This window comes from Molothrus ater, chromosome 5 (assembly GCF_012460135.2).
Source record: "Molothrus ater isolate BHLD 08-10-18 breed brown headed cowbird chromosome 5, BPBGC_Mater_1.1, whole genome shotgun sequence".
NCBI classification, from domain to species: Eukaryota; Metazoa; Chordata; class Aves; order Passeriformes; family Icteridae; genus Molothrus; species Molothrus ater.
In genome coordinates this window covers 13,713,959-13,728,091 of record NC_050482.2, presented here as the reverse complement: position 1 = coordinate 13,728,091, position 14,133 = coordinate 13,713,959, and the positions used below count along the sequence as shown (strand labels likewise).

The 14,133-nt window shown below is 36.2% G+C and overlaps 1 protein-coding gene across 3 annotated transcripts in view; it reads right to left on the bottom strand.

Annotated features, from left to right (window-relative positions):
* Positions 1 to 14,133, bottom strand: part of KMT2E (lysine methyltransferase 2E (inactive)) — a 55,890-nt gene that overhangs the window by 22,521 nt on the left and 19,236 nt on the right. For all 3 annotated transcript variants that reach the window (XM_036400248.2, XM_036400245.2, XM_036400247.2), the window contains 6 exons: positions 8,085 to 8,196; positions 7,466 to 7,695; positions 5,765 to 5,845; positions 5,534 to 5,592; positions 1,233 to 1,405; positions 191 to 229 (listed from right to left, as the gene is read on the bottom strand). In XM_036400248.2, the coding sequence (XP_036256141.1) occupies positions 191 to 229; positions 1,233 to 1,405; positions 5,534 to 5,592; positions 5,765 to 5,845; positions 7,466 to 7,695; positions 8,085 to 8,196 (694 nt within the window). The remainder of the gene's footprint in view (positions 1 to 190; positions 230 to 1,232; positions 1,406 to 5,533; positions 5,593 to 5,764; positions 5,846 to 7,465; positions 7,696 to 8,084; positions 8,197 to 14,133) is intronic.

Here is a 14,133-nt window from a genome sequence, read left to right as displayed (position 1 = left end):
AGTTAATTTTGCAGGACAAAGATGTAGGGCTCATGCCTTAGTTTAAAATCACTGTGATACATAATATATTAGTTACCAAGAAGAGAATATTGTAGTTGTTAGTGTATAGCCCCAATTATACTCTCGATGCTTATTATTTAAGTAATGTACAGTTAAGGTATGAAACAAAACCCAAACAAAATCACATTACCTTTACTCTTGAAGACTTCCTGGATCCTTCTCGAAATGCCTGGAATAAAATTAAGATATTCATATTCACTGGAGGAAATACAAAATCTCTTAAGGAACTGAAAACCTATTAATGAACAACTTTTCAATTAAACATGAAAGATGAAAACAACAGAACAAACTATGCTGAAATCTCAAGAAGGTAAGAGGTTACATCTCACAAAATATATTCTAAAAACCATTCAGCATTCCTACCCAAGTGCAGAGTAGTCAGCTACCTCTACCTTTCTCTCACATTACAACTTGATTCTCCAGAATTTCAGAATCCAAGCCAAAATATCACAGGTAACAGAAGAATACATGGCAATAGATTTGTATTGAGAATTATTCAATCAAAAGGAAACATTTTACTAAAGATACCAAAAAAGACATCAATAACTTATTCTGACTTTGAAGTTTTAAAGAACAAAATTCTCATCCAAGCCAAGGACAATAACTACAAAAACCACTTGTTTAAGAAGTTCCATGTACTTTACTTCACAAATGTTTTGTCTTCACATATTATACTGTTTGTACATCTGTAGTTAAACAGCATAATTCATTATTTTTTTACTCTAATTCGTTTAGCAGCTAGCTTTCTCACAGCACACTTCCACACAATTTCTACTCAAATAAATGGAGTCACATCAGGACAACTGATGGCAAACATTTCTGTACTTCAAACCACCACAAATGAGACTTCCAAGGAATTCTTTGGGTAACCCAAAGCTTGTTCTGCATCACCTCTAACTATTTCAAATGGTCCAGTAAATGCAATTCCTGTAGGGAGATTCTGCCTCAATTATAAAACTGACCATGCCCAGGCAGGATACATTAACTTGAAATAAGGAGGAGTCATGGGGGTCAGGCACCCAGGAAGACTGTAATTTACTGCAGAGTAATATATTTCAAGCTGAAACCAGGTAGTAAAGTAGCCTGATTTTTAAATCAGTGTCTCTTGGTAAGAAATGTCACACAGCTATAATTTATAACACAAAGTAATAAGAGAAATTACATTCACTTACTTTTTTACATTTTGCTATGTTCTGTTCTTTCTCTCCACTTTTTTTCCTCTTCTTATCATTGACTTTTGTAACTCTTGTAGCAGTTAAAGTAATCGTCGTTGGTGTGTGTTGATAAGCCGTATACAGTTCCACAGGAACCTCATCACCACTCTCTGTTGCACTGGTGTCCCCATCTTTAAAACAAAGAATGGTCTGTAAATAATCAAGTACTGCAGAAAGAACACTAGAACGCTCACTAGTTACTCTACATCTGTTTCCAAAACACAAAAATTCATAATGACAAATGCTCCAAACACTCATATGCAAAATTCACCAACAGTTGCAACAGCATGAAAATGAAGGACCAATGAGAAACTGGTAATTAAGACAGGTTTATAATGCAAGGTAAGCAAAAGGTACCAGATGTAATTCCATTCTTTGAATAGAATTAATAACCATATTCCATTTTAAGGAAAATTAGAACCAGAACAAAAAAGATAAAAATCTATTAACACATTCACTTATATATAGCTTTTACTTGTAACACGGCATTTGGATTCTCTCAGATGGCTGTATTCTGGAAGGGATTAAAATTAATAACTGACCAGCATTTCTTGTGAAGCTCTATTAATTAATCACATGTCATAGTCATAATCAACTATTTCAGCTGCAATTTGCACTGTCAAGTGCCTTTTTCAGGGTTAATACATCAATTTAGCCAAAAGCTTTTTGTACTCAAAATCCCCTAACAGTAACATTCTGCTACTCAGGAAGAGAAAAGAGATGATCAGACATAAAATGACAGATACTTTTTCTTTGTGCTGTGCTCTCACAGACCTAAAGGCCAAAGCCTGAAATCTAGCATACATCAGCATTTATGTCAGACAAACACATATCCTGACCTGAAACAGGATTACCCTAGTTCTGTCAAGATGAAAGGCTGTGAAGGATGGGGAGGATTGGAAGAGAGATGATGCACACAGATAAGAGACTGTTGTTTGCATGTGCTCAGTACAGGCTTCTCAGATTTTTTAGCAGCTTTTCCAAATATTCTGCATTGAGTAAATACACTTCACACTAAGCAAAACTTTCTCATACAGCACAGAAGCAGGCTTTACAAATACTTAATATGAGAGCAGAGAAAACATTCCTTCTGCTCTCAGAAGGATGTTGCTTTAATCAGTGCACTCAGCAGTCCTAATTCTCAAAACCCTCTTTACTAAATAAAGAACTCCAGCTACTCTGGTTACTCTGGATTTTTCCTGCTCACAACATTCCTTAACAGGATTCTTCTGTGCATAGCAAACAATCCCATCTTACCATCATGGTTATTCGTTTGAACACCTTATCAGGCACGTAATTATATTTCATAAGCTAGGAATTGATGATGTTTACTGAATTTGTTAACATCTCTGCTGAGAATATTTTCTAAATGAGCATAAAAAGCACAAGGAAAGAAGAAACGTCTAATCAAAGAAGAATAAATAGCAGAATAACCAATGCCTGAGAAATAGAAACCCCAGAATAGAAACTTAAAATTGTCAGTGTCTGTAGTCCATACACTAGTGCCTACAGAATCATGACATCACAGCCATACACCTCTCCCCTTGCCCCAAACCCCACAAAACACTGTCTTCCTTAGGGAAGCAACATTTCAGTATTGCTGTCTACACTGTGCTCTAACTTACTGTAAAAAATAATTACCTCAGCTGAACATATAATTACACAGAGTTGTTTTGAGACACTCCCTTCTAACCTACATAACCTGCTTTCACTTTGAAGAGCCTTGGTAAAGCACACTAAGGGGAGATCTTGAGTTTGCAGTCAGAAGCAAAGACACAAACTTTCCAAATTTCACAACTTCTGGGCCCGGATTCATTTACCCATAAGCAGGCAAGTGATCTTGACAGCGTCAATTTCAAGACCAAACAGTTTGAAGCAACATCCTTGTTTATGTTATACGTCTAGATATTTTATCTTAAAAAAAACCCCAAAAAACCCAAACCAAACCTCCCAGCAAAACCCAAAACATCCAGTATACAACTGAGGGAGTACTGGCTTAACAAAGGTGCTCAGTTCACTGAACCATAGTCAGTAATGCACTGCACATTGAGCTGCACCAGAACTGGACTTTTATACCAGAAAAACAAAATCAACACCACCTCGTACAACCACAGGACCCAGAAGAATGGGCTAAGAACACTGCCAGAAAAAAGGATGATGTGGTTACACATAAAAGCTTAACACACACCATTTTCTATCATGTGAAATGTTTAATTAAAAGCTCTTTTCTTGAAGCAAACTAACCAATCTACTACTTTCTCCCCAGTGTTAGCTGTGTTTCATCCAAAGGCTAAGCCAGCAACTCTTTAGAAATCTTTACGACAAAAACATTTTACTCTAAAGAATTCTCATATTTAATTGAAAGTCCCTATATATACAGACTTATTCATCAAAGAGCATCCAAATTATGCACTCCTACCTTTTATCAAACACCTGTGAATTACAAATAATTAAGTTAAAAGTAACATTCTGCTTCTGTTGAGTATCTAAAACATTGAAAAGATCCATTCAAACTGATGCCACTTTTGCTCTTCCTACTTGAAATCATCTGTGAAAACGGCCCATTTTACTGAAGTCTCACACAGGTCTCAGTTTATACCCAAAGTCACTAAGTCCAACTGAACTGTATAGCAGTCAACATAAAATATATTCACCCAAGCTAAATGGAAATTAAGAGGTGTAAGCACAGACATTCAAATGATGTATTAAAAATCACAGTAATCAATATTGCACTTTGATCACATTTTAGATTAAAGAGAACCAGAATTTGCCTTTCTTTTCAACTGTTTTGATACTTTGGCTTTACCATCCTTTCCTACCGAATTCATGTAACAGATTTAGAACACTGATCATCAAGACTGAGGAGGGTTAAACACTAACTTCAAAGGTAAGATCTCATCAGCTCCTCCTAAGATTTTTAATCTCCCTTAAGTTTACAGTAAATGATCAGATAGTGTGCCTGCAAATCCAAAGAGATTATTTAAATATAGCTCAGATCACCAACTTCCCCTATTCGTTATGAAAATTCAAGTCCAACCTCACAGTATTATCAGAGCAGTAAGTGAACTCATTAACTCCAAATGAATTATTAATCTACTTGTTCTACTATTTCAAGAGAATTAACAAAAATAATTTTAAATTCCAAAAATTTTTACAGTTTAAATTTGATTGACCTAGTAGGTCAACCAAAACTGTATAAATTAAGCTTGGTTTTGTTAAAATGAAAACAGACAAAACAAAAAATGACTCTGGCTTTGTAAGTAGGTCATTAACGCCTTTAAAGGACTTTAGACAACTTAGTGCCAGACAACACCAAGTGTCAACTGCACCAAGAAGCACAGTTGTGCCACACACCTCTCTGACTTTCAGAAGCCAGATGAAGTGGACAGCAGGACCATATTTACACTGTAATTTTAAAAGAAATCTTAAAACAAACACACACACTCCACTACTTCAGAGACATGATCTAGAAGTAAAACATGTTACATTTAGGAGATGACCTCCTCCCAATTATTACTTTTGTAATAGAGCTTGAAAGTACCAGCTGTCAACCAAGAATTCTACAACACGCTTTGGTAATGGCCAGACAGAACTCCTGACAAGTTAGGCCAGATGACTTTTGAAATCCTGTGAACAAGTTCAAGAACTACTTGCATAAAATAACCTGACTGAAATGGGTACTTGCACTACACGCCACCTTGGTTATCAAAGGCAAAAACCCTCAAAACATCGTTATTACCTACATCGTATTGACTTGGTTTAACAAATTTTCCCATTGTCCAAAAAACTCCAGAGCCATACCAGAACACCCAATCTACATCCAACATGTAAGAATTAGGATTTCTCTCTGAAACTTTTTTCCAGAATGAAAGTAGACTTAGAAACCCTCTCTCATTCCAAGATACTTAAAGCTTTTCCACTTTCTTTTCAGCACCTTAGTTAAAGGAGTTAGAGTTATTCTAAAAGCAACATTGCTTATAAAGAAACTCAAACACTATTGAACAGATTGAATTATTCTGCACTGCTATAAAAAACCCACAGTGCTGAAAACCATTCATAAAACAGGTGGAGCTACAACAATTCTGATACTATGTTATCTTGGTAAAAATACAAACAAGTAAAAGGCACTGATTTACTGAACCTTGTATGCTAAAGGCTCTCAAAACTGTGGGAATCATGTATGTGCTCTGAAGTCTTTATATATAATTTATACTTATTTTATCACCTTTACTAAGAAAAGAGCTTTACATTTTACTCACCTGACATATTTTCCCGTTTCCTTCGTTGCAACAGCACTGCTCTTTCTTTATCTAAACTCCTGAAATTAGAAAATAAATCAGCACATTTAAGTATTAAAACAGACCTCTGGCATTTCCCATTGACTACTACAGAATAAACAGTAAAGTAACTAAATGTTCAGATACTTAAAAAATACCAGTTGTGCACTGTTCCATTCTCTTTTAGAGTTCAAAATCAACCAAACTGCTCACCTGGGTTGGCAACGTTCACACAGATATATGTCAGGAATATGCTGTCTGTCAATCCCCATGCAGTCAATGTGCTGCCAGACACTATGAAAAGATCAAAACAAAATCCCAACTTTAAAGAACAATTTAAAAAATTGCATGCACAATACACAGAGAAAGTAAGCTGCTCTTTTTTTTTTTCACTGTCATCTTTACTCAGATTCAATACTGCTTAAAACTACATCTCAATCACTATCTTTGCCACCACTCTGCTAGGTGACTTGTCTTCTCTCTTGGAAATTTTTCTCCAACATCAGAAATAAAATGGTAAATTATCACAACAGAGAACAAGATAGAGACAAATACCCTCAGAAACAAGACTTATGTTTTACATAGCAACAAGTGGTTTGGTTTTAAACAAAAGGATTCAATTCCCTTTTAGAAATGGGTACATAAAATATTTCTATCTAGAGAAATATACACTGAGATACAGTTTGATTTCCTTATATATTTTAAGAGAAAAATACACATTTTTATACACCCTGTTATAAACTGGTAGTACTGTTGAACAGCAAAGAAAGAGCATTAACTTCTTCCCAGAGTCAGGGAAGAGACTGCTTGCTAGACTCAAGTCTAACCTACAACAGTAGTTTATACTCAGCCCTACACTGCTAGAAGGATGAGGGACACAAAAATAGTTATCTTCCCACTTGGAAAGAGTTGTGGTAAATTCACAACTCCTCGCAGAGAATCTCTTCTTCAAAGGAGAAAGACTACCTAACTGGTGACTGCCTACAACTCCACTGCTGAAAGAACATCTTAATACATTTCAAAATAATGAGCAAGATTATCAGAATTTAGGACCATCAGAAATTACTAACAAGCTTGTTACATAAGCAGAGAGAAGAATGGAGCTCAATATTTTAACTAGCTATAACTATTGTTTTATAAATACACAAAGATCTAACAAATCCAGCAGTATTCATTAACCAAATTTAAAAAGACAGGCTAATATTGAGTAGAAACATAACATTTGTTTTCTCCTGTTAAGTGTATCAGCTCTAAAAATTTATATTCTCATTTTTCCAATTCCAAGTATTCAAAAGCAATCTCTTATTATACTGCGATCAAGTAGGTGCTTAAGCATAAACTCAGAAGTCTAAACATTTAACTTCAGCTTCTCCACTAAGAACCTAGGTTAGTCTTTTCATACTTACTAACCAAATCCTTTGAAAAATGAAGAGTAATCAGAAAGATCATGCACAGAGAAACCAATACTCAAGAAGTTTCTTTCACATTATTTTGCATCCTTCAAGTTCTTTGATTTACATATACATAATTCACCAAGATGCTTTATTACTCAGTACATGCACATTAAGTAATTCCTGGGTCTTCATTTTACCCTACTAACAAATAACTTGGGACAGAGTACCACAGACATTCTTTTTAGAGGGAAAAAAGGTATACCCTTATTAAGCAGCAATGCACAAGCAAAGGCATGACCAAATTCATGAGTAGTCAAGACTGACCAGAATTAAAATATAAAATAATTACTGGCCTTAACTGACTATGTTGCCTATTAGAAAAACACACAACCTTCAAGCACTTTTTTGATGGAAGGAAATTTTTTGTGACTCATCGTAATTAAAACACCATTTAGTTACATTTACTTTCAGTGCAGCCTTAAGTAATTTTTCCTTTTTAAGTTATTTTAATACGCATTACCTGCATTTGTCACAACAGATCATATATCCATCATCATGTGTAAAGCCACAAATGCATCTGGTAATATCTGTTCCATAGCTTCCATCCTCTGACGTACTGATGGTAGTAGCACTGGAGGTTTCATCGAAGTTGGGAGTGGTAAATATGCCTACTTCATTCTTGCTTATAAGCACTGATGGAGGAGGAGAAGCTGGAGGCGTTGGAGGAGGCCGAGCACCATAGTTATGGTCCTAGAATTTTGTGAAAAGGTAATTTATCGTAAATGCTCATACACTGATGGTTATTCAAGCCAAAATGTAAGAATTCATTTGGCAAAGAACTTCAGGCTTCTTAATTTTGTAGTAAAAGGATAAAATTTTATATTTTTATATCCCAATTTTATATATTTAAAATATTTTAAATTTTGTATTTATATTTTATATCCCACTTTAATCTTATTTTCTAACTTCTCAACTGTGTTGTACGTTTAAGTGCACTATGTTCTACTTCTGATAGACCATTTTTATCCAACTTACCCAACTCCCAATAAGACACAGAAAGCATGAATCAGTTTTTCCAGATAAAACCAGCATATTTTTGCATAATGTACGTTGTACAGAATACTTTGCACAAAACTTACTGCATAGGGCAAACCAATGTAACTGTGTGAATGCGAGCCGCTGGTATACAACTGGTGTGGATAACTGTTCGATTTTTCAACTACCACAGGGCTAGCTTCTACAGATTCTGGTCTGCAAGGCAAAAGACAGAAGAAGAACAAATGCAATTACTATGTAATTTACGTTAATAAATCGGAGGTACTTGCTGCACAACTTCTAATTCATTCCCTGCTGATTCCGTTTAAAGCAGCATGTGGGGGCAGTTACAAAGTCGCAAGCGCCCGTGGCCCCCTCACTGAGCGGTAAGAGAGCTGCCGAAGGGAATTCTGCCCGAGGACCGAGGCTGCATTCCGGGGGCTGCACGGCCATCGAGCCCGGCAGCGACACGCAGCGGCACTGGCGGGGCACCACGCACAGGCTGCTCCTACAAGCAGGGATCTAACTGCGGCTAACTATCGAAACAAGGCACTTTCTCTTGAGATATTTTTAATCAGAAAAAAAAAGTGATAACAATTTGCAAGACAAGGTTTTGTATCAACGGCAGTGCCTTCTTCAATTTACAAACTATGGTTTATATGCACTAAACCACAATACAAAGCAAGAAAGATAAAGGAATACTAGAACAGGAAGATCTATTTGAGCACAAAAAATTACATCTTCATGGCCTTTCTCGAGCAGTTGTTCATGTGTGCATGACTGAGATAACTTGCAGTTTTTTTGTTGCACCATATGATTTAATAACTCTAAGAGAAATGAATCCAGGTTACTAAAGTGGGGTTTCTTTTAAACAAAAAAAGGCACCATGAAATTTCAACATTTAGAACTGAAGTGGACTTGATTCACATTACAAATCAGGTCTGGTTCAGTTTTCTAATTTTATTTTTGTTATGTGTGAATTCTATTGCCTGTCACATATCTTACTAATTACTTGAGCTAATTTTAAAAATAAACTTGGCATTTCTGAATTATAAATTAAAACAGATACTGTTGGGATTGTTTTCTTACACATTAATAGAGGCTTTTTTGCTGTGCCATGAAGCAATGCTAGTTTGTTTTTAAAGGACACCAGAAACCTACATTTGTTACTTTTTTGAAAAGATATAATTAATCATTAACTTTCTGAACAAAATGTGGTATTTTCACATCTCTTTGAAAGTGTCCTACTAATGGGTTTGGTGGCCCATTTCTTCTTAAGAGCTTTTTCCCATGTGAGGCTGCTACCCCAATGATAAAATTGTTTAAGAAGAAACTAGTTAAAAGCACTTCTGAGGGAGGGCTTAATTTCTAGAGTCCAAAGGAAAAAAAATTACAAAGATTATGGTCTCCAACAGTCATCAGCTGCCTTTTTTTGAGAGTGAACAAACATGTGAGCACAAAAATCATGTGAAGTACTAACGTTAAAAATACAACTTCTGACTAGCATAAGACAAACCAAATCTGACAGCACTTGCTCTTTGTTACCTCATAAATGCAGAAAAATCCTCAGTTACTCTCTTACACTCTTTCACAACTTGAAAATACAATTTTATTTGGAGTTTGTTATAATTAGCTCCTAGAAACAGCTTAGAACTTAATCTCATGACTAAAATAAAGACAAAAGATGAAAAAACTGTCCCTTTCCAACCAATTTGCTTTTACCTATTTAACAACACATTTGTGCAGTAATCACACATCTTTTCTGTAATTCTGGTGATGACCCAGCCAACTAAAATGCCAGTGAATGAGGCAATAGCTACACATCCATCATGACTATGGCAGAAATTAGCTTCTCCAGGAACAAGGATGTCTTGACCACTGCACTGCTTCTACTGCTATTCCTCCCCACTTCCTGAATGGCACAAGCAGTAGCACAGGTACTCTTATCCACTCTGTGTTCAATGCTCAAGCTAGGTCTTGCTGAAAAGTACTCTGTTTTCAGAGCAGGAAGGCTTACTAAGGACAGGCAGGAGGGGATTCTGGTACAATCCATCCTGGATTAATTTAGAAGAGTTTCCTTCATTAAAAATAAGTATTACTACGACCTAAATACCAGCTACTTAAACACAGGAACATTCAGTGAAAGATACCAGAATGAAAGTGTCCTAAAAAGAGAGGTTGCATATTTCATCATCTGACTACAGAAGTCAAAAAGATAGTCCAGGTCCCTTTCAAGATTTGAGGCAAGACAATACACCCAACATCCTACATCCATTTCTTATTACTCTAGCCATTTATAAACCATTTAAGAAAACAAAATTTAATATTGAGAGGCATAACAGTAGTGGGAAGTAAAAGTGTAAAGCTTCCAGAAACATTCATTTATCACCAACTGTTTTAACACTCATAAAACAGATTCAGAGAACAATGTTACTAAGAAAAAGTCACATCTTTACTTGAACAAGGAAAACCAGAAAAATGGTGGGAGCAAAATCAGGTGATACAGAAAGGCAACTATTAAAAAATCTGGAGCACAATCAGCTTTCAGTAAAACCTTTTTTAAATTCTTATCCAGGCACAGACACTACCTTCAATTATAACAGATGCTCACTAGAGCTCTGAATGCAACTGTTACTGCTCCAATTACCCACTGCACTGGGCTGGGGAAGTGGGGAAGAAACCAAGAACTATGGGAAGGAGCTCCAAGAGCATTCACTTAAGCTAGAAATTAACTATCATAGATTTTTACAGTCAACAGGAAAGTGATACAGGTGCCATAAAACAGTACAGAATGAGCACCATTCTTCCAGAGAGCCACAGACAAAATCAACTTTGACAAACAGGTTACTGAATTCCTTATCACTCCTGGTTTTGCCCACCATGTGCATGACCTCAAACAGAAAAGATGCCCTCTATACTCCTGTCTGTTCAAAGTCAAACCCTTCTTCTGAAATAGGCATCTCAGAACTGTACAGCTTTGAGAAGAAATGCTTCTTGGCAAAATATTTAATTGTACAGATGACTAAAGCATGAGATGTTACCTAATTTAAAAATCAAGTTTTACATTTTTTTGGGCTCAAGTACCAGGGCCCAAGCAGCAAGGCACTAACTAACTACTGTACAGATGACTAAAGCATGAGATGTTACCTAATTTAAAAATCAAGTTTTACATTTTTTTGGGCTCAAGTACCAGGGCCCAAGCAGCAAGGCACTAACTAACTACTGTACTACAGACAAACACCCCCTCATTTCACCACTGGCATTCTTACAGCCATCCCAGAAAGCAAGTTTCAGGAGGAAAAGACGTAAGCATTCAGATCTGTGAACACACTGTAAGGCTTTCCTTGCTTGTATTTTTGGACATCAGCCAATTCTGTCAGAGACTGAGGTACTAAGACTGTCAGTCCTCTGATCATACCACATTTTTCAACTTCACCTCAAACAACTGCTGTCTTACTGCGTAACTAAAAGATATTTATTGTATTTTTGGTTTTCATCCAAACTACAGTGTTTGTATTACAACACAGTATATATGAAGCTTGATCAAAATGTTAATATTATTTTCTAAATAAACAAACACTGTGATAAACTGACCATATTTTGCTAAAATATCATATATACTTGTTAAGCATTGTGGTCAGCAAATTGTGGTCAGCAATTCAAATCTGTGCAAAATGTTCACAGGAAACAAAACAAAAAGCTCTACACAAAAGCTTTCCACATGCTCTTGGGCTGCAGTGATTTAAGACATTCCTATACCTTGAAAACAGAAATATAATATTTTCTAAAGTAAGTTTAAAATGCAAAGATGCCCCTATTAAAAAAAAAAGCCTTGAGAGAATTTTCATTTAGGAAGTGAAACAACTTCATGTTCTGAGTCATTTCCTACTGTTCATATCTAAAATGGAAACAAAATATTCTGCATGTTGCCAGTAGATGGCATTAGTGAGAAACTAAAAGCAACACCCGAGCCCAGTTAATTTACAAAACCTCAGTCACTACACTTTTATAGTTAGTTAACCTGTATTAAGGAAATCAACCTGCAATGATTCAAAGGAAGCCAATTCGTCTCTAAAATGTCATCTCCCTCACTCCACTCCCTTTAAACATTGTTTTGTTTCTGACCATTTAGTAATAAATTAAAAAAGAAAAAAAAAAAAAGAAAAAAAAAACCAGCCCACAATTTTTGACTAATACCCAAAATACAGTCAGTTAGAATTTAGGGCCATCAACCACTTCCATAAATATAGAGATATTCAGGAAACAAAATCTCACTAAAATGCTCAAAGACAGGAGCATTTTAGGCGGTGAGCTAAGCATACAGTGAGTACTTCCTGAACATTTGTCTGAACTCCAAATGCAACCTCTCAGCAACATCCATCTTCCACAATCCAGTTTGATAGGTCTAATTTTCAAGGAATTTAGGTTTGTTTTCTGTTTGTACCAGCACACCTGAACAGTATCTAGCTGAAGGCCATCTCAGACAAAAGAATACAATATATTTTGAATGAGAAAAAACATTTTCTATTTCAAGACACTTCATCTAACCGAAGACATTTGACAGGCTTCAATAGCTAGACACCAAGAACCAAGGACTGCTTCTCTAGCAGGGAGTGGGTTCTGCTACCTAAGCACCTTGTAGCAGGCCCTACAAGTACAGGCTGGCCCGATGCTATCTGTATGTAAGACTGCACCAATGTTTTCTCCTGGATACTGAACTCAGCACAGCGATCTGTACACTGTGATTCTGAGGTTTATTATACAGGCCTTCTCCCTAAAAAACGTGTATGGCTATAACCAGAAAAGCAGTACCATCAATGGCATTTCCCAATGCGTAGTTTATACTTATGCTTTAAGCTACATAAGCACTCTCTGAAGCCAGGAAGAGTATTTTGAACCTTCAGAAATGGCTTGTTCTGCTTACAAGTACAAGGACCTTACCACTAAGAAGTCACAAATCCCCATTTGCAGTAAGATCATAAAGGCCAAGCATGTGTGTTTTGACTACAATGACACAAAGATTTATCTGGAGACTCCACTCAAGTACACGTAACATAAGAAACAAACTATTTCACCCAATTTTTAAGATCCTTAAACCTCTTAGTAGGCTACTCCACACACAGCTATTTGCTACAATTATTAAAATATGTGGAACTATTAATCATATAAAACATCCCCTCTTTTAATAAGCTTATGCCTTGGTTGAAAACATAAGGAAAAATCTTTCAGCACTAGGAGACTGCACTACACAAAGAGCTTTTCCCTAAGCTTCTTCTCCTGCATAATCAAGTTTGCCACTCCCCCACTCTTGTGTTTGCTCATGCTTCAGCAACTGATGAAGCAATATCCGACCTGCCAGTCACAGTGGAAAAATTCTAGCTCCTCCCTCCTGGGAAAACCCCAGAACTTGCTCAAAGACCATCTAGGACTGTTACTAACACACTCCACGTCCAACATGCTACCCCCTCTGGAAGAAAATGTACAAGAACAAAGAGTAAGCCACACGGTTTGTGATAGCAAGGGTTTACAACCATGTAAGCTGGGAGATTAGGGACACACCTTTGTGTCACACTTCTTGTGACAGTGACATGGCTTTTAAATCAGCGTACACCAATCATGCAACTACACACATTTCAGTGTGAGTACGGCAGAGACGACAAGAATTAATCTAAGTGGTAACAGCCACTTAACATCTGAAGAAAAGCAGCTCCTAACTGGGTCGCTCTGCCACAGTATCAAGCACATAACACACTGTGAACTCTATCTTGTTTATACTGACAACTAAATTTATTTATTTTAATTTCAGCATGACATGCTGTGTCTGCAAGGAATGTCAGCAACCTCAGGAATCATGACCCTCTCTAAACATAAAAGCACGGGGAAAAAAAATTAAAAGAAATGTGAATGGTTCACTACAGTTAAAATTTTTCTGCACCAAGGTTAAGAGCATTTATAATATGAAAAGATAAAACAACTTTAAAAATTAATTGTAACAAAAAATTTTGAATTGCAAATTCTTGGTCCTCTTCAAATAAATGGCACAAACCTAGAATAGCTTCATATACACCTGGAAGCACAGTAGAGAAACATTCTTTTAAAAAGCAGTTCTAGAGTTTTCCTAAAACTTTCATTCAAAGTTTGGAAGAAAAACTA